A 27,481-nucleotide genomic window follows, 5' to 3' on the forward strand; every position below is an offset into this window, starting at 1 on the left:
TTTTTTCTTCTCTCCTTTTCTTTTTGCTGTTCTGTATTACAGTGGTCCTGGCAGGCAGTTCTCTCCTGACACTGTTTACAGCACATGATATTTGATTCAGTCTCTCTTTTAATCTGCGTAGGGAATTAAAGAGAGCAGCATCAAACAGAGGTAAGCAACATTGTGGATCATGTTTACATTTGCATTGTAATGATAACAATATCTTTTAAGAAATTCATACTGAGTTTATGTTCTGATTTTGTAATTTTTTTTTTCATTTATACTAAATGTTTTGATAGCAATTTTAGAGACAGTGAGCAAACTGTGGTTTAGTTTTACTACCATTGCTTTTTTAATGAACATTCTCATTTTTTTTTTCAGTAATGTTTCCTTTCTATTAGCAGACTTTGGAAAAAAAAAATTTAGTTTGATACACATAACTGTGGATGTTCATTACAGTACAGCAAGCATTTAAAAAGTCTGTGCATAAAAGAAACTGCAGGATTAAAGACCCTGCTATAAAGACAACCAAATACTCCAAATAGAATTCTTTAAGATATGTTTTCTTAATTTTCCATCCACTGATTTTTTTTTTTTTTTAAAGATCATTGGGCAGATACAGTTTTATTATATTTTAGAGGTTATATATACTTGTATTATAACATTTGTTGCAGAAAGAATGTTCAAATATAATGTGCATTTCATTGCAGATAATAGAAAAACATGCCAACACCTTGTTTTCTGCATGTGGTTAACATTTGATTGTCTCCGTATTGTTATTCTGAGCCTTTAGAAATTAAAACACACAGTTTAGCACTAGTTTTAGAAACATATTTGAAGAGTTAAATTCCATAATATCAGTGACTTATTGAAAAAAGCACCTTTGAATCCTGGCTTTCAAGCTGTTATATGACCTAATTTAAATTTGATTATACACATTTTTTTTTTTTTTATGCAATATTTTTTTAAATGTGAAAAAATCATGTTTATTGAGATTTTTGTGGGACACACATATATTTGTGCCCTGTATGTACACAGGTGAACCACTTATTGGCTTACTCTTAAATCTATCTTAGCTTTGAGTATTTATTAATTCAATTGATGAGTTATACAATTTCACAACAAACATTTTATGATGCAGCCTCTAGACTAAAGTAGAAAATCCAGACAAAGGAATATAGAAGTAGAACATTTATTGACCATGCATTAAATACACAGATACTTTAGAAACAAACTCCCCATTTTAATTTTGAGTAAACTCTGCTAGTGTTTCACAAACATTGATGCTCCCCATTATTTTCAAGACAGTAAGTCACCTGCAAAAGGATTCTTCTTTTTGGAGTACCAACCCTTGAAAATCTCCAAGGACTACACCCACAAAGTGGGATGTCTTAGACTACAGCTGCTTTCAATTTGCTACGTGACACATCATTCAGCAACTTATTTTTTATATTTTATACAGGGTTTTTCAACCTATGCAATGTTTTCCTGTATGTAAAATGGACCTTAAATCAACAACGTTTCCACAATATGATCTTAGCTGTCTTATTTGCTATACTAATTGAAAAAATAGAGCTGTGCTTCTGAAAGCTTTGTTTTGGCGAATGTTTCATATAAGATTTTGTTTTTTTTTTTTAGAAAGACTCCATGGGGGTTATTTACTAAAGGCAAATCCACTTTTCACTACGAGTGCAAACTACAAGTGCAAAGTGCACTTGAAATTGCACTGAAAGTGCACTTGGAAGTGCAGTTGCTGTAGATCCGAGGGGGACATGCAAGGAGAATAAAAAACAGTATTTTAGCTTGCACATGATTGGATAATAAATTGAGAAGAGCTTAACCTCATTTCAGATCAACCCCTCAGATTTACAGCGACTGCATTTCCACGTGCACTTTCAGTGCAATTTCAAGTGCACTTTGCACTTGTAGTTTGCAGTTGTAGTGCAAAGTGAATTTGCTTTTCGTAAATAACCCCCCATGATTCCCAATGTTTGTTGTTGGCTGCTACCAGTGTGCTTTATACAAATTATGGTGTAGAGACAAATGGGTTGATTTACTAAAGGCAAATAGACTGTGCACTTTGCAAAGTTCAGTTGCACTCTGCAAGTGCAGTCGCTCCAGAGCTTAGTAAATGAGGTAAAGCTTTACTTTACAAAGAATATCCGATCACGTGCAAGGCAAATTTAAAAAACAGCATTTTTGCTATCACCTAATTGGATGAGGAAAGTCAGCAGAGCTTCTGCTCATTTACTAAGCTCTAGTGCAATTACTCTTGCAGAGTGCAATTGCACTTTGCAAAGTGCACAGTCTATTTGTCTTTAGTAAATCAACCCCAAAGAGTAACATGTGACATCTTTCTTGTTAGAGATTACAGTATAAAGAGAACCTTTGGTGAATAAAACAGCAAAATGAATGATAAATGTATCTGTTGGTGTGACAAACGGTTTGCTTTTGAACTATGCATTTACATGTTTTGCCAATAGATAGGTGCAAGTACAGACCTCTCGCTTCACTATCTGAAATGATGTCATCAATCTAAAGGCCAGTTAAGCTATTTGCATATCAACACTTTGTAGATTAGTGTGTTCACAGTCTAGATAATTTGTCTTTTCCTTGCTTTTTTGTATTAAGTAGATATTTTTAGATTCAGATTTTATTTTAAGATTAAGATTTTAATTTAAAAATACCAATCCCCCAATCCACACACACACACACCAAGTGCAATTCACTGTAGTACCTCCTATGGAACAAACGTTGAAGGGCTTTAAAAGTCAAGTTTTCATTCTCATCAGGAGAACTAAGGGTTAGTAAACCAAAGAAAGAGCTGAGACTTCTGCTTTTAGATTCTCAAGTCTGTACACCTTCTGCAGTCACTATGATGGGCCTTGTTTTACTCAATGCATTTTATTCATTAATTATTATCAAATTGTGAAAAAATGGAGTGAATAAACCTCTACATGAGCAGAAATTGGATTAGGAGATATGGCAGGGAGATCTCATTGATGGAATCTGCAAGAGATATAGTAAGTTATCAAGTTCCCCTAGACCAGCAGATTACAGGTATAACTGAAAAATCACTTTTAGGTGTCCATTTAAAAACAATGTATACAGTTAATCTACATGTAAAAAAGTTTCTGTTTAATACCATTATTATATTTGGTATGAACATCTTATACCTTACAGTATGTTTTAGCTTAATCACTTGTACAATAAAGAACCCTTTGTGCTTTGGACAGACCTTGGGACAAAAAGGTAAATTATACTGGCCTAGGCCTGTATCTGCCAAAATCATGCCAAAATATTTTTGTTTTCCAAAGTGAGCATACCTAATTTTGCAACATTTTCACCATAGGTAAATTTCTTAACAGTCTCCAAAGTCCACTTTACAATATGATGCCCAAATCTGGACATTTGGAAATTTTGGTTGTTGCAATACAAGTAGTTTACCTGGAGTCTATACTATGTATTAGAAAATGGCCTTTCTTCTGAAGATGTTGCTTTTGCAGCTGTCACTGGACATTGAATAGTACTACTTAGTATGCTAAGTTTTGATGGATTTCTTTGAGTTACTTGCTTTGGCACATATTCATTATATTGTGCACTGCTTTACTAAATAGGAATTAGGTGTGATGGTCAGTAAACTAATAATTAGAACTGTCTATGTTCAGGCAGCAACTTGTGCAAAATAGAAGTGCAAGTGCAGTTGCTTCAGAGCTTATTAAATGTGGTAAAGCTTCATTTGCAATGAATACCCAATCACATGCGTGGAAAAAAAAGGGGCATTTTGCTTGAACATGATTGGATGATGAAAGCCAGCAGAGCTTCTGCCCATTTACTAAACTCCTGGAACAACTGCTCTTGCAGAGTGCAACTGCACTTTGCAAAGTACACAGTCTGTGTGCCTTTAGTAAATCAACCCCATAGTGTCATGTAACCACATAGGTCACCATTAGAGCAGAAAATTTCTGAAAACCAAATCTTAACAATTCTCCCATTCTGCTCTCTTGCCCATTCCATCCAAAAGTGGAGAAGGGTTGTCTTCAACTCACAAATTTTCCAATTATGAGAGATCATAGAGAGTTTTTTTAGTGGAATATTCTAGAAATATTCTCATCTTTTGAGCTTCCATGCTTACCCTAACCCTAACACACCAATAGAAATGTGTTAAGATTAAAAATTTAGGAACAAGTATGTATAGCAAAACAGTGTGCAAATTATAATGGATTTATTTTATTTTTTTATATTTTTTTAATTGGGTGTCAAGTACACAGCAAAGCATCATGGTCCTTAAAATATGGAGGACTATCAGCCCTGTGGACCAGACAGAGAGGGCAAAAAGAGAAATATATTTTTTTAGAGGTTTTTTTGACAACCACATTACCTGTAAAGCATCCCAGTGTTGGGCACTACCAACTTGGCAGAGAGGTCAGTAACCAGAGGAGAAGTGATTTTCTTAAAAAAAAAAAAAAAAACAGGGTGTGGCTATACCTCAAAACATTTAATTAATTTAGACAAAACAGAGGAGCTTGCTAATTTTAAAGAAGGGTAAATTTAAAGATTTTTGTCTCAACAGATGTGTTACTTTGTTACAGAATAATTTTCAGGAAAAAAAAAAGAAAAGTTATAAAATTATTATTATTTCTTTTCCAGCAGCACAAAGTGTTTTTCTATTTTAGTAAAAAAATGTGTTGTAAATACTGTGCAATATATTTTGTCAATACTGCCCAATTTTAAATCAAACACTTTACTTTACCTAGGAAGAGCTAGGTACCTACAATCAACTGAACAGTAACTGTACTTTACTTGTTAGAGTTTTTGTATTTTACTAGTAGTCAATTATGCATTGAGTATAACATATTCACACTTGACTTCAACACAGTCATATACAGTAAATATATTTTCCCTGCAGGCTAAAGTGAATGGCTTTTATTTTTAGAATTTTTATTTTTTGGGGGGAAACAGTAATGTGCAAAAACTTGGAGCCCATTCATTGCCCAGTACCCATTGAGCATTTTTTTCTGTTGCTTTTTTTACTTAACAGTAAAATATTGTGCCTTGGAGGTGGCATGTTCAAAGTTGACTGAGGTACTGTCAAAATACATTTTTTTACTGTACTTTATATATGTTCATGGATCTTTAGAAGTATTCTCTGTTTTTTCACTTATAAATTCCATCTCTTCTTTTGACCTTAGCTAACAGGTCCTAAAATTGACCTTACCTCTCACTTGCTGTGACTGTGTATGGCCATCAGTATGTCAGAATGAGAAGTTAAAACGTCGAAGATATCATAATAGGGATTAATGACAGCTAGCAGTATTGGTTACTTAGAAAGTGCCTGCCAGTGATTATGTAACAAAAATAATGTTCACTACTGTATGGATAATTACAGTGAACTCATATACTGGAAATGTGTAAAGATGCCTAAATAGCAGTAGTGAAGGATCTAAATATATTCAATGCAATATTGCAATAGATTGTAGCTGCACTGAAGATGATGTTGAAGAAAAAAAAATAACTGTACCCCATAGTGGTAATGACTCCAAGCAGCACTGCTGATTTTTGGAGGTCCAGAAACAGCGAATAACCAGATGCAGTTTAATGCAGGGAACTATGTGTACATCAGAAACTTTTTCTATGGGATTGTGTCTGATGACACAACCATTTTTCACTGATAGAAAACCACTGGAAGCTCTTCATGGCAGCATGGGAGAGTTCACTTAAAGTTTGCAAAACTCCACCTACTGAACATAAGCTCAATTTGGGGTAATTCTTGAACCTGGAAAAAATTACCTCAACTATAGTTCTCAGTATGAAAGAAGTTGTGTAAGCTCCTAATCTGATCCCAATAACTGTTTTCTGTGCCTGTTTGAAATAAATAACAGGACCTGATCAGCTCCTCAGGTACATTTATTAATGAGGCTAAGAAAGCTCTGGTAAACTTTGGATTGGTGATATGTAAATCAACTCTGCATGATTATATTTTATAAGCTATTTTACACTTTACTCCCGGTTCTTTAGACTTAACAGGAGGCGTATTGAAATTTTTCAAATGTGAAGGAAATCCCCCTATACAGTTGGGAGCATTGCAATATGTCCCGTCTATACCTGTTCTGGTATAGAAACTCAACATGTTGGTTTTACCTTCACTTTTATTCCTTGTGACACTGGTGATCAGGATGGTTAGAGAGCATATCTCTCCCTGATGAGAACACAGAAACCACAAAGGGGAGTTAAGTGCTCACTACTCTGTCCAGATCTGAAAAAGTTGTGCCTTTTATTTAACTTGAGTGTTTTAATTACACTGATATGCTGCTAAAAGATCCATGTGTCATCTAAAAAGATTATAAATATTTTACAGATAATCCTAGAGTGTTGGAGAGGGGTGTGACAAACCAGTCATTCCATGATCACTGTGGTCTTGAGCAAGACTGTTGAGCTCAGTTCATTACAACCCTTAAATTATTATTATTATTAATATTATACAGGATTTATATAGTGCCAACATTTTGTGCAGTGCTTTACAATAAAAAGGGAGATGATACAGCAACAATACAATTCAATACAAGATTGGCCCTGCTCTTGCAAGCTTAAAATCTAATAGGGAGGGGCTGGTGAAACAAGAGGTAGTAACTGTGAGGGATGAACTGATAAGGGAAGTAGAAGATTTGGTTGTTACCTGAAGGCAGGAGAGGCCTCAATGAAGAGATGAGTTTACAGAGAACGCCTAAAAGTGGACAGAGTCGGAAATAACTGGACAGATTGGAGTAGTGAGTTCCAGAGGATGGGAGTGGCTCTGGAGAAGTCCCGGAGATGAGTATGGGAGGAGGAGACAAGAGAGCTAGAGAGCAGGAGGTCTTGGGAGGAGCGGAGAAGCTGGTTTGGGTAATATTTGGAGACAAGATTGGTGATGTAGTTTGGGGCAGAGTTGTAAAAGGCTTTGTATGTTATTGTAATGTTTTTAATTTTATTTGTTGGGCAATTGGAAGCCAGTGGAGCGACTGGCAGAGAGGGGTGTCGGACAAAGAATGGTTGATAAGGTGGATGAGTCTGGCAGCAGCATTCATGATAGACTGAAGAGGGGATAGCTTGTGGAGAGGTAGGCCAATGAGGAGGGAGTTACAATAGTCGAGAGATAACAAGGCAGGGAATAAATTGCTTAGTGGTTTCAATGGTTAAAAAGGGGTGTATTTTTGGAGGTGAAGTCTGCAAGATTTGGACAGCAATTGAATTTGGGGCTGAAAGGACAGGTCAGAGTCCAAGATTACACCTAGCAACTTGGCATGAGGGGAATGACTGATGGTTTTATTATTGATCTTGATGGGGAAGTCAGGGGAGGGGGCATGGGCCAGAGGAAAAATTATGAGCTCCTTTTTAGAAAGATTAAGTTTGAGGAAGTGGTGTGACATCCATGCTGATAAGTCATTTAACAGGTTAGTAATGCAAGAGGAGACTGAAGGAGTGAGGTGAGGAGTAGAGAGGTAGATGTGTATGTCATCCGCATAAAGATGGAAGCCATGTGAGTTTATCAATTGACCAAGGGAGGAGGTGTAAATGGAGGAGAGGTTGGGCCCAAGGACAGAAGTGGAAAGGAGGAAACAAAGTTATAGTTAACACTGAAGGAGTGCTGTGATAGGTAGGAGGAGAGCCAGGAGAGAGCAGAGTCTTGAAGGCCAAGAGAGTGGAGATTTTTGAGGGATGGTCAACAGTATCAAAGGCTGCAGAGAAGTCTAGAAGTATGAGTATGTAGTGGTAGCTATTGGTTTTAGCAGATAGTAGATCATTAGTGAATTTCAGTAGGGCAGTTCCAGTGGAGTATAGTAAGCCAAATCAGGACTGTAAGGGATCAAGAAGGTTATCAGTGAGGTAGGAGCTCAGACGATTGTAGACTAAGTGTTCTAAATGTTTTGATGCAAACAGGAGCAAGGAGATGGGTCATAAAGCGTTTTTTTAACCCCAACAAAATGGATCCTATTCCCTTAAAGCATGAATAACAGCACAATGCTTGTGCTGTGTATTTCCACCCCCTGTATCACCTGATCCTGCCAGTTTTTCCCCTCCCCTCTGTACACTGACCACAATATATCAGGGCTGCTGAGCCCTGACACAGTGGCCAGAGTGCGTGCCTCCATCATACGCTGCTTTCTGCAGCTCTCCTCTGTCTCCCTCTGTCCTCCTCCCCTCTCCCCTCCCTGCCTGTCATCTCTTACTAGCACTGCTCTGCTCCTCTCCCCACTGCTTCAAAACGAACTAATCATTATATCATCCCCTCTGTCACATAAAAAGCTGTGTTCAAGTGCCTGTGCTTTATTAAAAAATTTGCAGATTTCTACCTGTTTTAAAAGTGTCTTCCAGCGATCACATGACTCCAGGTTCTCTGCTCCTCTCCTCCCCGGCTGACATCAGCAGGGGAATATCGGCCCCGCCTGCTGGAGCTTTCACAAGGGGAGAACAGACAGCCTGGAGTCATGTGGTTGCTGGAAAACACTGTTAAAACAGGTAGAAATCTGCTTTTTGTTATAAAGCACAGGCAATAGGACACCGCTTTTTATGTGACAGAGGGAATTATATAATGATCAGTTAGTGGCTTAACAGCCACTTTCAGTTGTTCAGGCTGGTGGGGTCCAGTGAGGGCTTTTTAAGTATGGGGGTATTCAGTGCTTGTTTTAGAGGGTAGGGGAAGGTGCCAGTAGAGAGGGAGAGATTGAAGATGTGAGTGAGGGAGCATAGGATAGAAGAAAAGGGTGACCGTAGTAGTTGTGAGGGAACAGGATCCAGGGGACAGGTGGTAAGGTAGGCTTCTGAGAAAACTTTAGCGACCTCTTCGGTAGTAGCAAGTTCAAAAGAGGAAAGTGTTGAGCATGGTTTTGTACAGGGTATGTTAAGTGGGATAGATGTCTGTGCAGTGGAGATGCCCCCATGAATTGCATCAATCTTCTTTTTGAAGTGATTGGCAATCTTGTGAGCAGTGAGCAAGTTACTGGGTTGAGATGGTGGTGGAAAAAGTAGAGGTAGAGTTAAAAGTAGAGAAGAGGCGACAAGGGCTAGAGGACAGAGTATAATTGAGCGTGACCAGTAGGCTTGGTTGGTAGCATGGAGGGAGGAATTGTATATTAAGAAGACAGGTTTATATAGGGTGAATGCTTGTTGGGATTTGGTTTTATGCCACAATCGCTTCAGTGCGCGGCTATGTCTCTTAAGATTTCTGTTTCTGTGATTGCAAGTAGGTTAAGGGAGTGGGAGACAAAAAGGTCATACATGCAGTCAGAGCGGGCATTTCAGAGGGCACATAAGAGGAGGGTGGTTTTTGGGAGCAGGGGGGTTGAGATTAGACTGAGTAGATTGCGGCTAATGCTGAAGGAAGGATGGTGCTGGGTGTGGGGGGAGATACTGGAGGGCCAGGTTTAGGGGAGATATCCCCAGAGGTTAGGAGAAGAAGGAGGGTGAGGAAAGTAAGATGGGAGTGGGATGTATATGAGAGCACATAGATCCCTGTCCTGGTGTTTTGGTCAGCAGGTGGGTTAAATAGTATTAGCAGGAGGTGATGAGAACACTAGTAGGGAGACTGTAGAAGTGAGGGTGATATGTACAAGTTTTGGAGTGGAGAAGAAGGCAAAAGAAATGTTAATTTGAAAGCAGAGAATACTAGTATGAGAAGGCAGAGTATCTCTCTACATCCCTTCAAATGGACTGGCCCCTACGTTTCAATCCCCCTTTTTTGCTAATTTACAACTGAATGCATAATTTAATCCATCCTGGTTAGAGTTATGTTTCATTGCAACAATGTTAAACTGTAGATGCACACTCATGATCGTGGACATAAATGTAATATATTGCAGCTTACCAATTCTTAAAATGTGTTGGTTGAGTTTTTTTTTTTTTCTTAATTTTATTACGCCTTTTTTCATTTACTTGGTGATCCTCCTACTAACACACTTCCTGTGTGGGAGAGGGTAGCTACAGTCTGTGGAGAAGCAACAAAGATGCAACTGTCAACCTATGGAGAGGGTAGAGTTAAATGAAAATATAGATGAACTTGACTAACATATTACAGCTAACACCTATTTTTCAGCAGTTACAGCAACAGTTTTTTTGTCCTTTTTGAATAATGGTATGTTTCATCCCTCTACCTGCCAATCTTGCTTTGCTGGACAGCTTGGTCTGTTAAAGGAAGTTGAAGAATAACAGACTTACTGGCTGGATCACTAGGTGAGAAAAAGATTTAATAAAGCCTAAAAAGAGAAAAACAATTAAGCCAAAATCTTTACGGATTGATAATCTGCAATATAATACATTTTGCTTTTGGGTTTAGATATTCTTTAGTGTATGTAATTCAGATGTTACTAAAATGAAACACATCATCCTAACATAATCACTGATTAAAAGGTGCTTGTCTTTTTTACATATTAGACTAAAATGTGATTCTTAAGCTGCAAAATAAAAAGAGTGACCATTAACAGATGGCATATATATATATATATATATATATATATATATATATACACACACACAGGTGCATGTGATAAAATTTGAATATCATCAAAAAGTTTATTTATTTCAGTAATTCAAAGTGAAACTCATATATTTTATATAGATGCGTTAAAGTGTTACTAAACCTACAACAGTAAAATCTATCTGTATATGCAGCATAGCATGCTTGTTATACTCACTGTGGAACTTAAGGGGTTAATCCTCTGCATTGTGTAAAAAAGGCTGTTTTATCCTGTATGCACAGATCCTTCCCTCCTGCACTGTCTAATTGGGGAAAGCCAGCTAACACAGGCAGAGTAGCAGACCTGCACATATTCAGTTGTGTCTTATGCTGGAGAGAATAATCACTTGTTCTCAGAGCTAGCCAGGTCACATGATGTTGGCAACAAACATGTAGGCATGTATTCAGGCTGAAGTGGAAATCTCCTCCTATCTGAACTTTCAGCACTGGAGAAACTGTGCAGTTTATCGCTGACCGTGATATAAAGATTAGCCAAAAAGGTATATAGTGGCAATATTTTAATATAAAAAGAAGATTTATAAGCTGTGGACACGGGGGGGGGGGGGGGGCAGATGAACTATTCTGGGTTTAGTAACACCTTAAACATGGAGTGATATATTTCAAGCACTTCTTTCTTTTAATTTTGATGGTTATGGCTTACAGCTAGTGAAAACTTGAAATTCAGTATCTCAGAAAATTAGAATATTACATAAGACCAATAAAAAAAAGGATTTTTAATACAGAAATGTTGGCTTACTGATATGTATGTCCATGTACAGTATAGTATGCACTCAATACTTGGTCTGGCTCCTTTTGCATGAATTACTGGATCAAGGTGGCGTGGCATGGAGGCAATCAGCCTGTGGCACTGCTGAGGTGTTATGGAAGCCCAGATTGCTCTGATAGCCTTCAGCCTGTCTGCATTGTTGGGTCTGGTGTCTGTCATCTTCCTCTTTACAATACCCCACAGATTCTCTATGGGGTTGAGGTCAGACATGTTTGCTGGCCAATCAAGCAGAGTGATACCATGATCATTAACCAGGTATTGGGCAGGTGCCAAGTCCTGCTGGAAAATGAAATCAGCATCTCCATAAAGCTGGTCAGCAGGGGGAAGCATGACGTGCTCTAGAATTTCCTGCTAGAGGGCTGTGCTGACTTTGGACTTGATAAAACACAGTGGACCAATACCAGCAGATGCCATAGCTCCCTACATCATCACTGACTGTGGAAACTTCACACTGGACCTAATGCAACTTGGATTCTGTGCCTCTCAACTCTTCCTCCAGACTCTGGGACCTTGATTTCCAAATGAAATGCAAAATTGTCCACAGTCTGTGAGGAATTAGGGAGCCATGTCATCTGCTGGTGTTGGTCCACTGTGTTTTATCAAGTCCAAAGTCAGTGCAGCCCTCTAGCAGGAAATTCTAAGGCACTTCATACTTCCCCCTGCTGGCTAGCTTTGTGGAGATGCTAATTTCATTTTCCAACAGGACTTGGTATCTGCCCACACTGCCAAAAGTACCAATACCTGGTTTAATGATCATGGTATCACTCTGCTTGATTGGCCAGCAAACTCGCCTGACCTAAACCCCATAGAGAATCTGTGGGGTATTGTCAAGAGGAAGCTGAGAAACACCAGACCCAACAATGCAGACTTGCTGAAAGCTGCAATGAAAGCAACCTGGGATTCCATAACACCTCAGCGGTGCCACAGACTGATCGCCTCATTGATGCAGCAATCCATGCAAAAGAAGCCTGACGAAGTATTGAGTGCATGCTATACTGTACATGGACATACATTTCAGTAAGCCAACATTTCTGTATAAAAAAAGTCCTTTTTTTATTGATCTTATGTAATATTCTAATTTTCTGGGATAATGAATCTAAGGTTTTGTACTAGCTGTAAGCCATAATCATCGAAATTAAAAGAAAGAAATGCTTGAAAAATATCACTATGGGGTTGATTTACTAAAAGCAAATCCACTTTGAACTACAAGTGCACTGCAAGTGCACTTGGAAGTGCATTCACTTTAGATCTGAGGGGAAGATCTGCTGATTTTATCATCCAATCATGTACAAGCAAAAAGGCTGTTTTTTATTTTCCTTGCATGCCCCCCTTAGATCTACAGCGACTGCATTTCCAAGTGCATTGCAGTGCACTTGTAGTGCAAAATGGATTTGTCTTTACTTTAGTAAATAAACCCCAATGTGTGTACGCATCTATGTAAAATATATGAGTTTCACTTTCTGAATTTAATTACTGAAATAAATTAACTTTTTGATGATATTCTAATTTTGTGAGATGCACCTGTACATATATATATATATATATATATATATATATATATATATATTAATTTTTTCCCCTCATATTTTCATATGTTTGCCTGAAACAATTGCCTAACATAGATATGCAAATTTTAGTGTTTTCTAATTCAAATATATGTTTCTTTTATTTTCCTCAGGTGCAGCATAAATAGCAACAATGCACCTACAATTCATTCCTATATTAGGGCTGCTTCTTATGGGCAGTGTACTGTCCCAATATTATGGTTATGATTATGGTTCACCAGATGATTACTATTCAAGCTTAGCTATGGGACCTTCTACTGCTAACTGTGCCCCAGAATGTAATTGTCCGGCAAACTACCCATCAGCAATGTATTGTGACAATCTTAAATTAAAGAAAATTCCTATGGTCCCTTCCGGCATTCAATATTTGTACCTCCAGAACAATATGATTGAGGGCATAGATAATGATGCATTTCAAAATGTGACCGATCTGAAATGGCTGATTCTAGACCACAATCACCTGACCAATGCAAATATTAAGAAAAATGCATTCTCTAAACTGAAGGAGCTACAGAAACTTTATATGAGCTTCAACAATCTCACTGAACTTGTGGGGCCATTACCAAAGACCATGGATGATCTGCGTGTAACCAATAACAAGCTCGCAAAGATTACCCCTAACATTTTAGAGGGTTTAGAGAACCTTACTGTTGTACATCTGCAACACAACAAACTGAAAGAAGATTCAATTTCTGGTGCATTTAAAGGCTTAAAATCACTTTTGTACCTTGATCTAAGCTATAATGAGCTCACAAAGGTACCTATGGGACTTCCACCAAGCCTAAGCATGCTTTATTTTGACAATAATAAAATCGGCAATATTCCTGATGAATATTTCCAAGGTTTCAAGGGGCTGCAATATCTTCGCCTGTCTAACAATCAGCTCAAAGATGCCGGTGTACCTGGAAATGCTTTCAATATCTCAACCCTTCTTGAACTGGACCTTTCATTTAATTCACTTTCAACCATTCCTGCAGTAAATGAAGGCCTGGAAAACCTCTACCTGCAAGTCAACAAAATCCAGAGTGAGTTGATAAATATATGTTTAGTTATGTTTAAGACATGAAAACAGATACAGAATATTTAAATAGTAAAATCAAAGGAAATCAAAGAAGGTAAAATGCATTTGTAATACAATTGTATTATATATTTATGAACATGAAGATTTATGGATACCCTGAATTTGCTAATTCTTTTACTGGTCGACTATTTTTTATGTTTCAAATTGCAGTAACATTAAGGCCACTTTCACACTGAGGCGCTTTACAGGTGCTATAACGCTAACAATAGCGCCTGCAAAGCGCCTGTAAAGCGCCTCTCCTGTCACTCCAGTGTGAAACCCCGTGCTTGCGGGACATTAAAAAAAGTCCTGCAAGCGGCATCTTTGAGCCGCTTTAGGAGAGGTGTACACACCATTTCTAAAACGCCCCTGCCCACTGAAATCATTGGGCAGCGCTGCTGAAGTACCTGCCAAGCGCTTCGGCAGCGGTGCTTTGAGGGCACTTTTAACCGTTTTTCGGGTGCTAGTGGGGGTTAAAAGAGCCCCGCTAGCGTCCGAAAAGCGTCGCTAAAACGACGGCGCCCCCAACGCCCCAGTGTGAAACTGCCCTAATAGCTTAAATTGTCAGTTAAAAATGGCAGAGTAATGTTTTTGTTCTCCTGATAGAAGGATGTAAGAGAATATTGGTGTTGCTTGCTGTAAGCAGAGTAATTCAAGTAATTAGAAAAAAAGGTTCAGACCATAAAGACGTGCCAGAAGTAAGGAGGTTGATTCTGCAAAATAACCAAAGGTTTAGAATACTATGTTTCTTATCAACTGTTCCTAAATGTATTTAATGTTATAAATATTATATGCTGGCTCAGACAGAGGACAGCTGGCCTTATCTTAGCTACAACCTCAGCTATTTCTACCTTCTTTCACACAGCATACATAACCATGTCAACACAAAAGACCATTTTAAAGATGTGAGGATAGACATTTCCAATTTAGTAGTAGTCATGCTTCCTTCACACCAATAGCCTAAACTGGATGTTCACATAAGGTGCCAAAATGTTTAATGTTGGAGATGTATAAAAAGACAAGAACTGACATAGCTCATTCAGACTCAGGCCTAGCCATGCTAGGCGTACTGAATTTAAGTAAAATAACAGGAGCTAATCACATTTCTGTGTACTGCTGCATAATCCTTACAATGAATTTTTGTTTGGTTACTATGAATGACAGTAATATACCTTTTTTGTTAATGCAGCGGTACCCCTGTAGGGGCCGCTGAGTGATGTGGCCCACCTGTCACCCTGGCCAGCCCGGCATTCACTTCCCAGTCACTTTTGAGACAATGAGCAGTCCATTTGATTTTTTTGTATTTTTATTGAGGGATTTGAACTTGGATAGGGAAAGGAATATATGGGATGCCCAGCAGAACAAGCAATTGGTTGATTGTATATCAATCAGTTGGGAAAACTATATACACTTGGCTTACTCCAGTCTCCTCCAGCACATCTCTTGCTTGCAGACTGTTACTCTCTCTATCTCTCCAGCACAACACTTAACACCAGGCACAGCTAGCACGTGGTTAGGCCCAACTCTGATTCAGTCAGGCCTCAGCAACTGCCTTTTGCAGGCAAGGACCGCCGGTCCCTCTAATGTAGCAAAAAATAGAAATAGTAAGTCTTTTAGTGCTAGCTGACCTATGGTGGACTACTGCTCCCAGTAAGCTCTCTTCAGGCCCTGCCAGCCCTCCTGGCTGTAGCTACCTGACTCCACTGCCCATGACATCACAATCCGTACTGCTGGCTTTGCACTCGGCCCAGACTGCACACTTCCAGTCCTCTCAAGCGTGCCTCACTAGTCCTCTCAACTGTGCCTGTCATTCACCGTCCTTCCTGGCCACACACACCGGTGGTTCCCTCCTGAAGACTTGCCCGGCAGTACTAGCTCCTGCTGTCCTCTCTGACTCCTCTCTGTGCCTCCTGTCCAGATCCTTCATGTGTTCCTGAAGGGATCCTTCCTGCACCCGAATCCCAGGCCCAAGGCCACCCCCCCAGACTGGGGGGCGCCCTCGTAGGTCCTAGCAGCCTAACACTCCATCCTCAGTTCTTCCACCCGACAACTCCTCCCCAGCTGGGCTGACCCTTGGTATAGCAAGGAGGCCTACCCCCTGCCAATCCTAAATGGGGGTTGGTCAGGGCTCCCTGAGACACCTCAGACAGCTCCACCTCTCTTCCCCTCCTCTCTTCTAGAATCCTCTAGAAGCCAGAGGGAGGTAACCGAAAAGTGATGCTATCTGTGAGTCACAAGCCTACTCTGAGCCACACCCAGCCCACACAGATCAAAACAAACAGTCCTTGCTTCTAGCTAGGCATGCCTAAATTTACCTGTACTCCCCAAAAATCTACCTCTAGCACCTACCTAGGTAGAGTGTGCTATATTAACTACTTAAGGACCGAGTCTCTTTCTGAGATTATACATTTTTTCTAACACCCTAGAGAATAAAATGACAGTCGTTGCAATACTTTCTGTCACACCATATTTGCGCAGCAGTCTTACAAGCACACTTTTTTTGAAAAAATACACTTTTTTGAATTAAAAAATAAGACAAGAGTAGAGTTAGCCCTATTTTTTTATATTGTGAAAGATAATGTTACGCCGAGAAAATTGATACCCAACATGTCACTCTTCAAATTTGCGCCCGCTCGTGGAATGGCGACAAACTTTACCCTTTAAAATCTCCATAGGCAACATTTTAAAAATTCTACTGGTTGCATGTTTTAAGTGACAGAGGAGGTCTAGGGCTAGAATTATTGCTCTTGCTCTACCGTTTGCAGCGAAATTGCACATGTGTGGTTTGAACACCATTTTCATATGCGGGCACTACTCACGTATGCGTTCGCTTCTGCATGCGAGCTCGTCGGGACGGGGCTTGTTTAAAACATTTTTTTTTCTTATTTATTTTACCAGTTATTTTTTAATTTTACACTGTTTTTTTTTTTTTTTAATTGTGTCACTTTTATTCCTATTACAAGGAATGTAAACATCCCTTGTAATAGAAAAAAAGCAATGATATGGAGATGGATGGCCGTCTTCCCCTCACTCGTCTCCATGTCAGGCCACAGGAAGGACCTGATCGCCTCCGCCAAGTGGCGGGAGGGGTGGCCCTCTCCCACCGCCGATAAAAGTGATCTCGCGGCAAATCCGCCGCAGAGACCACTTTTATCTTAAACCGGATCACTCACTGAAGAAGAGGATACTGGGATACCAGGTCTTTTTGTCCTGGTGAGCATTCAATATGAGGTGTCTTTGTTCTTGCTGGTGGTGTTATTCTAATATTCCATTAATGGCAGTAAAAAGATTTTACAGTTATGTCTCTTTACAATGACATTGCTAACAAAAATGCTACATTGCTTGAACAAAAGTCTTACAGCCTGCAATTTCACCTCTGGGTCCAATCCAATACACATTCATTTATAAAGCATCAAGAGTGTTTCATTTATGTCAGTCTCACTCTTGCATTCCTCTACTAAGAAAAAAAGAGGCTCCCTTTGACACATTTAAAATTTCAAAAGCCATTCCATACATACTGACAGTTGATGATGTGAAACTCCTTTTCACTGCAATGGTATAACATACAGTGATGATAAGTATTGTTCACAATATGTCTCTTTCCTATCGGGATGTTCCTTCTCAGCACATTTGTATGTAGCACACCTGATAAGCTTCCAAGGCTGTCCTTGTCTCTTCCCGGCCGAATGCTTCTATACATGTAGTTAGTATAGACTTATAAAGCATGAGTACTTGACTCATGACTAGTTAAAAATCATTGAAAAGTCCTTTCAATGAAATAAATGTGTAGCTCTATTGATCTTTGTCTTTTATATTTGCAAGGAGTTCAGCTTTTACAGTTTTGAGAACCAATGCTACAATATAAGGAATTTTGGGAACAAAGACATGGCCTTTAGTGGGTAAATGATGTGGCTTTTTTCTGGTAGGAATTTAATTACATGATGTATTAGGTAATAGATAAAAGTTGTAGTAGTGACAGGCGTAGTGTTATTTGCATTATTTTTGCAATAAAAAAGCTTTTGCAAAAGGGAAAAAAATATATCACAAACTACTTACTGCCAATTAAAGTAGACCACTTAGGGCTTCATTTGCTAAGGGCAAAAACACTGTTCATTTTGAAAACGAAGTTGCACTAGTAATGGAGAATTTTTCCAGAGCTTATGGTGGCTATAGATGGATTGAAACTCAACCAGTTCAGCAGGGACCAGCCAAATTTAGATCCAGTGTGGCCACTGCAGTTGAACAGAAGTCAATCTACCAAGCAACTCTTCAACCACCCTATCAGATAAAAATCAACCAAGGGGGAAGTGGCTCTGGGTTTATTTTGTTCATTCCGCTGTCTGAACAAAGAAAACTGGACCATGTATGGCCACCTTTAGTGAATGAGCTGAAGCTCTGTTGACATCTATCATGTAATCATGTGCAAGCAACACAAATGCTGCTTTTTACTCACACATGATTGGATGTTCTTTGCAAAGTGATATTTCACCAAATTCACTAAGCATTGGAGAAAATTCTTTTGCAAAGTGAACAGTCTATATGTCTTTGATAATGCAATCCCTTAAAATCTAAAGTGTACAAATCCTTCATTAGCACAGTGTAATAAGACAAAGCAATTAGTAAAAAGAGTACCTTTAGCACATAGATTGCAAAGCAGGAGAGCACTTCTGCATATGACAGTGCCTAGGCACATTCTGTTCTTTAAGCCTCTAAGGAGCATAGTAGGACTCATCAGAGGTACAGTATATCCCAGTCACTCTTACCTCTAAATAATAGATTAAATTAACAGTGTGATCAGGGGGCAGGGTCTAGGAAGACTTGTTCTTGATAGTTTGAATCTCCACTAATGTTGAGACTTCTTAACAGACACACATCATTGGGAAATAAACAAAAAAATCTAGACTAAACAGCAGCAGCAAGTGCTTTATTGGTCACAACAGGCCCATTTCAAACAAGGACTTGGCTGTGTGGCAAGACATGTAGTACTTATTTAGGTCCCAATTATGTAAAAATGAAAGTAAAAGCTGCAATTCCAAATCACTGCTATTAATAACCATTTCCTACTCCCCACAATAGAAACTTACTGTACCTAAAGCAGATAATATGCTTTCTGGTTTCCCTATACTGCTGAAATTGTAACTATATATGCTCACAAATTGTGATACTAATTAGTAATATTGTCCAGGGTAGTATAACTGTTAGTCTGTGGAGGGAAAGGGGCACCTGGGTACTAAAGAGAAACTAAACTCTGGAAACTGATCCCAAAAAAAGGCAGGCAGAGGACAAAGAATTAGTCACTAATGTTGCCTGTGGTTTCCTTGCAGCTAATCTTTTCTGATTACTGACTCATCTCTTTGTGGAGGCAGCCATCTTGGCAGAGGCAGGGTTTTGCTTTCTCATATCAGAACCCCCAGCAAGGAGAACAGTGAACAGCAGAGTGGTGACATCACCAAATCTTCCCCCGAATCACCAGAAAATAGCAGTCAGAGACAGAGATGCTTTAAATGCTCACTTCAGATATACAGCTATGAATCTGTATGCAATGGTGTAGCTAGGCACCACACATATCAGGTGAACTGCTTTCCCTCCATGCTTAGGCACAATTATAGTGATTGTAAACGATCACCTTGCAAAACAACCCATTCAGTTTAAAATTTAAATGAAAGGCAAAACATTTGTGTATAGATATGAAAAAACATTATAAATACCTTTTTTCTATTTATTATAAGTGATCACATTCCCTCTGTTTCCTCTGTTCTTATCTGCATAAGAGCTGGGGGGAGGAGAAGCAGCAGCACACTGAGAGGTGAATGGCTGTGCTGGGGGGGGGGGTGTAGTCAAGTCCGATCATTGGAAGAGAGCACACTGAGTTTCCAGCATAGCTAGAGAACTGACCACGATGTGTTCTCCTACTTAGTGTAGTCAGTTTCTAATAGGAAACCAGAGGGACTGGCAGGAACACCAGGGCTTTCACACAAAGGAAGCAATACAAAGAGAACGGGATACTTTTTCATACAAGTACATGGTACAGGAGTCATATATCAGGAATATGAAATCCTGGGGTAACAAACACTTTAACATTTCTAGATGCTCCCTAAAGACAGCAACTCTTAACTTTTTTGAGTTGAGGTCCACTTTAATCTTAACTTGGATATCTACAATCAAATATTTGGAAGTTACATCAAATAAACCTAAGTTTATTATAGCATATTCAAGAATAATAATATTGAGAAAAGTTTTAAAGTTTAAAGCTTTTAATCAACATATTGGAAAGGTTAGTCTGGATAGATTTCAGTTATATGTGAGGTTGAGTTGCCTTGATTGTTACGAATTCTCTTTCTGGATTGTTCATGATCTAAATCAGGGGTCTTCAAACTGCGGCCCTCCAGTTGTTCAGAAACTTCAATTCCCATCATGTCTAGTCATGTCTGTAAATGTCAGAGTTTTACAGTGCCTCATGGGAAGTGTAGTTCTGCAACCACTGGAGGGCCGTAGTTTGAGGATCCCTGATCTAAATTAAGAGTTCAATCTAGAAGATATGGAATCCCCTTGTTATGGCTGCAACACGTTCGTTGACTTCATAACTGAAGGCAGAGATTTTACCTTTAGAGTTCACCATAAATTTTAGCATCTTCCAGCTGAAATTACGGTTTTTGTGAGTTTTAAACCCTTACCTATGTACGGTGCCTTGAAAAAGTATTCACACCCCTTGAAATTTTCCACATTTTGTCATGTTATAACTAACAACGTAAATTTTATGTTATAGACCAACACAAAGTGGCACGTAATTGTGAAGTGGAAGGAAAATGATACATGGTTTTCAAAACTTTTTACAAATAAAGATCTTAAAAGTGTGGCGTGCATTTGTATTCAGCCTCCTTGAGTCAATATTTTGTAGAACCACCTTTCGCTGCAATTACAGCTCCAAGTTTTTTGGGGATGTCTCTACCAGCTTTGCACATCTAGAGAGTTACATTTTTGCTCATTCTTCTTTGCAAAATAGCTCAAGCTCTGTCAGATTGGATGGAGAGCCTTTGTGAACAGCAATTTTCAAGTCTTGCCATAGATTCTCAATTGGATTTAGGTCTGGACTTTGACTGGGCCATTCTAATGCCCCGTACACACGGTCGGATTTTCCGATGGAAAATGTCCGATCGGAGCGTGTTGTCGGAAATTCCGACCGTGTGTGGGCTCCATCGGACATTTTCCATCGGATTTTCCGACACACAAAGTTGGACAGCAGGAGATAAAATTTTCCAACAACAAAATCCGTTGTCGGAAATTCCGATCGTGTGTACACAAATCCGACGGACAAAGTGCCACGCATGCTCAGAATAAATAAAGAGATGAAAGCTATTGGCCACTGCCCCGTTTATAGTCCCGACGTACGTGTTTTACGTCACCGCGTTTAGAACGATCGGATTTTCTGACAACTTTGTGTGACCGTGTGTATGCAAGACAAGTTTGAGCCAACATCCGTCGGAAAAAATCCTAGGATTTTGTTGTCGGAATGTCCGAACAAAGTCCGACCGTGTGTACGGGGCATAAGACATAATTATGCTTTGATCTAAACCATTCCATTGTAGCTCTGGCTGTATGTTTAGGGTCATTGTCCTGCTGGAAGGTGAACCTCTGCCCCTAGTTTCAAGTCTTTTGCAGACTCAAACAGGTTTTCTTCTAAGATTGCACTGTATTTGGCTTCATCCATCTTTCCATCAGCTGTGACCAGCTTCCCTGTCCCTGCTGAAGAAAAGCATCCCCACAACATGCTTGTGCTGCTACCACTATATTTCACGGTGGGGATGGTGTGTTCAGGGTGATGTGCAGTGTTAGCTTTCCGCCACACATAGCGTTTTGCTTTTAGGCCAAAAAGTTACATTTTGGTCTCATCTGAGCAGAGCACCTTCTTCCACATGTTTGCTGTGTCTCCCAAAAGGCTTCTACAAATGGGGTTTCTTTCAACAATGGCTTTCTTCTTGCCACCAGATTTGTGGAGTGCACGACTAAAAGTTGTCCTGTGGACAGATTCTCCCACCTGAGCTGTGGACCTCTGCAGCTCCTCCAGAGTTCTCATGGGCCTCTTGGCTGCTTCTCTGATTAAAGGTTTCCTTGCCCGGCCTGTCATTTTATGTAGATGACCATGTCTTGGTAGGTTTGCAGTTGTGACATATTCTTTCCGTTTTCAGATGATGGATTGAACAGTGCTCCATGAGATGCTCAAAGCTTGGAATATTTTTTTATAACCTAACACTGCTTTAAACTTCTCTACAACCTTATCCCTAACAGATCTATGCGGGCATCATAGAACAGCTGTATTTATATTGAGATTAAATTACACACAGGTGGGCTCTATTTACTAATTAGTTCACTTCTGAAGGCAATTGGTTCCACTAGATTTTAGTTAGGGGTATCAGAGTAAAGGGGGCTGAATACAAATGCACGCCACACTTTTCAGATATTTATTTGTAAAAAAAAATTGAAAGCCATTTATCATTTTCCTTCCACTTCACAATTATGTGCAACTTTTACGTTTTTGGTTGTAACATGACAAAATGTGGAAAATTTGAAGGATTAGAAATACTTTTTCAAGGTACTGTAAGTTGTACCTGTTTATTTGAAGCCATATGTCCTGTACATTCTTGTAAAACACAGAGATGAAAAAGATTTTTCACAAACTCACAAAGCAGGGAGGGGGAGGGAGCTATAGTTACAAGCTGTACAAGAGCCTTGAGAGCTGATTAGAGGGAAGGAACACACCCTCATCACACAGCACACAGGAACAGAGCTGTGACGGTCAATCACAAGCTGTGTGCTGGAGATCCCTCCCCTGTCACCTTTTTAGCTCTTGGTGTCAGGGAAACCTGTCAGAAGTGACTCATGCTGATAACAGAGGAACTAGACAGCAGAGAGAAATAAGTCCTTGTGTTTTGGAGAGAGGCAAGTAAACACTATAGAAATATGTGTTTTGTTCAGATTGCATGTCTGAGGCTTTAATTTCATACTGTTTGGATTTTCGTGCCAGCATGCTTTTGTGTTTCTGAATATTTTTCAAAGGCAGGTGCTCTGTGGGAATGAAAAGTGTTTGTGACATTTTTCTAGTGTTCGGTAATTTTAGAAAGTTTTGCAACAAAATTATGAAAGCCATGCAACAGTTTTCTTGTGGTTTTCAACAAATGCAGGTAGTACTTATGCACAACACTTTTACATTATGGCATTAAGGCTGTGAAACACTCTGCTATATCAGTTATATGAAAAGTATAGGTAAATAAGGCCTCTTACATTTTGGCCTAATCAGCAGTGGCGTCACTAGGGTTGGTGTCACCCGGTGCCGAAAAAATCAGTGTCACCCCCTCCTCCACCAACTACCTCAGTACAGACCCCCGTCCACTAACTACAGACCCTAATCCATAAATATAGCCCCCCTCCCTCAGTACAAACCCCCTTCCATCAATATAGACCCCCCACTAAGTACAGACTCCCCTCTCTCAGTACAAACCACCCTCCATCAGTACAGACCCCCGCTCAGTGCAGACCCCCTTTCCTCAGTATAGACCCCCACTAAGTACTGACCCCCTCCCTCAGTACAGACTCCACTCCCTTATTGCAGACCCCCCATCAGTACAGACAGACACCCCCCTTAGTGCTGACCCCCTTCAGTATGGAATCCCCCTCTTAGTGCAGACCCCCCATTAGTATAGAATCCCCCCTCAGTGCAGACTCCCCCATCAGTATAGAATCCCCCCTCAGTGCAGACCCCCATCAGTATAAAATCCCCCCTCAGTGCCAACCCCCATTAGTATAGAACCCCCCCTCAGTGCAGACCCCCCATTAGTATAGAATCCCCCCTCAGTGCAGACCCCCATCAGTAAAAAATCCCCCCTCAGTGCCAACCCCCATTAGTAAAGAATCCCCCCCTCAGTGCAGATCCCCCATTAGTATAGAATCCCCCTTAGTGGAGACCCCCCATTAGTATAGAATCTACCCTCAGTGCAGACCCTTATTAGTATAGAATTCCCCCTCAGTGCAGACCCCCCATTAGTATAGAATCCCCCCTCAGTGCAGACCCCCATTAGTATAAAATTCCCCCTCAGTGCAGACCCCCCATTAGTATAGAATCCCCCCTCAGTGCAGACCCTCCATTAGTATAGAATCCCCCTCAGTGCAGACCCCCCATTAGTATGGAATCCCCTCTCAGTGCATATCCCCCATTAGTATAGAATCCCCTCTCAGTGCAGACCCCCATTAGTATAGAATTCCCCCTCAGTGCAGACCCCCCATTATTATAGATCCCCTCTCAGTGCAGACCCCCCATTAGTATAGAATCCCCTCTCAGTGCAAACCCCCCTATTAGTATAGACACCCCCTGCACATGTCCACCCTCATATACATAAAGTTTACAGACCTCAGAACAGCGCGGACAGATACACACAGCCGTGTGTGTCCCTCGGGCTCCTCCTCCTCCTGTGTGGATGTAAACAGAGAGGAGGGGGAGGAGGCTTCAGTCCGCTGTGCTGAGGGACACAGCGCAAGACCTGAGGCGCAGATCAGGGCAGCCGGCGGTGTTAGCAGTGCGTGCCGCTACCTACGGGTGTCACCCCTCTGGCGGGTGTCACCCGGGTGCAGCACACACCCCCCGCACCCACCTAACAATGCCACTGCTAATCAGTACCAGACATGTAAATATTGTGTCATAGACAAAATTCTGCAACAGATTCATATATGCCTTACCAACAGGTACAGTATTGTGTTGCAAGTTGCGCTGTTTGTTGCAAAGATGGGAGAAAGATTTCTAATAAACCTCTATGACACTCTCTATGAATTCCAGGGTGTGTGGTTGTAAAACATGCAACAGAATGTACACCTACATAGAAGAGGTCTTATTTATCTCCACGTTTATTAATATACAGGCATACCCCACTTTTAAGTACACAATAGGGTTTATTTACTAAAGCTGGAAAGTGCAAAATCAGGCTCACTTCTGCATTGAAACCAATGAGTTTCCAGGTTTTATTACCAAAGCTTAATTGAGCAAGCTGGGGTTAGAAGCTCATTGGTTTCTATGCAGAAGTTTAGGGTCTGACTCCATCCTACACTCTCTAACCCACATCTTCAATCTCTCCCTCACCTCTGGCATCTTCCCCAATGCTCTAAAACATGCACTGGTCACCCCCATACTTAAAAAGCCGTCCTTGGACCCTACCAATCTTAACAACCTACGCCCTATCTCCTTGCTCCCCTTTTCCTCTAAACTCCTTGAACGCCTGGTTTACAACCAACTGAGTAACCACCTCATTAAAAACAACCTTCTTGATCCCCTTCAATCTCTTTCGCCCTCAACACTCCACAGAAACTGCTCTTTTAAAACTCACAAATGACCTACTAACTGCAAAAACCAACGGACACTATTCTGTACTCCTACTTCTGGATCTTTCAGCTGCCTTTGACACGGTTGACCACCCCCTCCTCCTCAAAAAACTTTACTCCCTCGGTCTCCGTGACTGTGCTCTTCAGTGGCTCTCTTCCTACCTATCCCAACGCACCTTCAGTGTCACTTACAATTCTACTTTCTCCACTCCTCTTCCCTTCTCTATCGGGGTCCCCCAAGGTTCCGTTCTTGGACCTCTTTTATTTTCAATCTACCCCTCTTCCCTGGGTCAGGTGGTAGCCTCTCATGGCTTTCAATATCATTTCTACGCTGACGACACCCAAATCTATTTCTCCACCCCTCAACTCACTCCATGAGTCTCCTCACGCATCACTAACTTACTAACCGACATATCTGTATGGATGTCACACCACTTCCTCAAACTCAACTTGGCCAAAACCGAGCTTATAATATTTCCTCCCCCACGTGCCTCTTCCCCTGACTTCTCTGTCAAGAGCAATGGCACAACCATCCACCCCTCCCCACATGCCAGGGTGCTAGGTGTTATCCTGGATTCTGAACTCTCCTTTCGGCCCCACATCCAATCACTTTCCAAAGCTTGCCGCCTCAACCTCCGCAACATCTCTAAACTACGTCCCTTTCTAACCAATGAAACCACAAACCTCCTGATACACTCCCTGGTTATCTCTTGCCTCAACTACTGCAACTCCCTCCTCATTGGCTTACCTTTAAATAGACTATCCCCCCTTCAGTCCATCATGAATGCTGCTGCCAGACTCATCCACCTTACAAACCGCTCAGTGTCTGCTACCCCTCTCTGCCAATCCCTCCACTGGCTGCCACTCGCCCAACTAATTAAATTCAAAATACTAACAATAAGTTACAAAGGACTTCTCCTGAGCCTCGCCCATCCTCTGGAATTCCCTACCCCAATCTGTCAGACTGTCTCCAAATTTATCCACTTTTAGGCGATCCCTGAAAACTTTCCTCTTCAGAGAAGCCTATCTTGCCTCAATTTAAGAACTGCACTATTTTCTCCATTAGCTCATCCCCCACAGCTATTACCCTTTTGTAGAACTTGACCCTCCCTCCTAGATTGTAAGCTCTAACGAGCAGGGCCCTCTGATTCCTCCTGTATTGAATTGTATTGTACGTGTACTGTCCTCCCTAATGTTGTAAAGCGCTGCGTAAACTGTTGGCGTTATATAAATCCTGTATAATAATAATAATAATAATAATAAAAATGAACATGATAATGTTACCTCACATAACAGCAGCACTATACATTTTAATACTTTTCCTTTCCTCGTTACAGAACTAACCGTTGCCAGCTTTTGTAAAGTCATCGGCCCACTAGACTACTCCAGGATCAGACACCTGCGCTTGGATGGAAACAACATTACCCGATCTGACATCCCCAATGAGATTCACAACTGCCTCCGCTTAGCTTCAGATATTGAGCTGTAAAATGAAAAAAATTTGCTTAAGCAGTGGTTCTCAAGCTGATGATTCCTTCTTTTGTTCATTCACTCATTCAGGTTAATGAAAGTCATTAAAATATACAACAAACATAAATCCATACTCTTTTGTGTCAGATTAAATACATGTGGTCCAACTGTAAAGATTTGAGGCAAAGATAAAATATCAGTGAAATTTTAACTAACCTATAGCATATGATGAAAATATGAAAAAAAAAAATTAAAAACCCCTTGATGGGGAAAGAAACCCTCTTAAAAATTTAAAAATAATTCATAAATACTATCTTGTAAGGTACAGTAAATGTATTTGGTTTGATTTTTAAAAGTGCTGGCATTTTTCTCTATCTTTACAAACTGGTCCAGTGAAAATATTTTACATTTTTCTAACGCCACATTTTATAACCGTGCTGCACATCTATGTTACATTTTGCAAAACATTTAAAATGCAATAGATAGAGATATAAATATTAATCTTACAGAATTGTGTGTGATTATAAGTTAATGGGATTACTTCTCAAATATATCAGCTGGTGTAAAGAACGGATGTAGCTCTCCACTGGGCTGTCATTGGGAAAACATCAACTCAAACATGCTGAATTGTAGTTTGTAACAAAAGTCATATAGTACTACTACTACTACTACTACATGAAGCATAGTTCCCAAATGTATGTATGGGCTGTAACACACAGATTCTGTATGTTTTTTTTTATTTTAGTAAAAAATGTAGTGTGTATGAA

General features: G+C 40.1%; 1 protein-coding gene across 1 annotated transcript; it reads left to right on the top strand.

The window, feature by feature from the left end:
* LUM (lumican) lies at positions 1-27,481 on the top strand. Its single transcript, XM_073620188.1, has 3 exons — positions 1-150; positions 12,934-13,845; positions 26,582-27,481. The coding sequence occupies exons 2-3, from the start codon at positions 12,954-12,956 to the stop codon at positions 26,731-26,733; spliced, it is 1,044 nt and encodes a 347-aa protein (XP_073476289.1). The 5' UTR covers positions 1-150; positions 12,934-12,953; the 3' UTR covers positions 26,734-27,481.

Source organism: Aquarana catesbeiana, linkage group LG03, assembly GCF_042186555.1.
Source record: "Aquarana catesbeiana isolate 2022-GZ linkage group LG03, ASM4218655v1, whole genome shotgun sequence".
Taxonomy (NCBI): Eukaryota; Metazoa; Chordata; class Amphibia; order Anura; family Ranidae; genus Aquarana; species Aquarana catesbeiana.

What these genes read in the sequence shown, in the direction of transcription:
- LUM (XM_073620188.1), top strand. Translation starts at nt 12,954, where the DNA reads ATGCACCTACAATTCATTCCTATATTAGGGCTGCTTCTTATGGGCAGT. An exon ending in GCAAGTCAACAAAATCCAGA is followed by an intron (nt 13,846 to 26,581) that starts GTGAGTTGATAA and finishes TCCTCGTTACAG; the next exon opens with AACTAACCGTTGCCAGCTTT.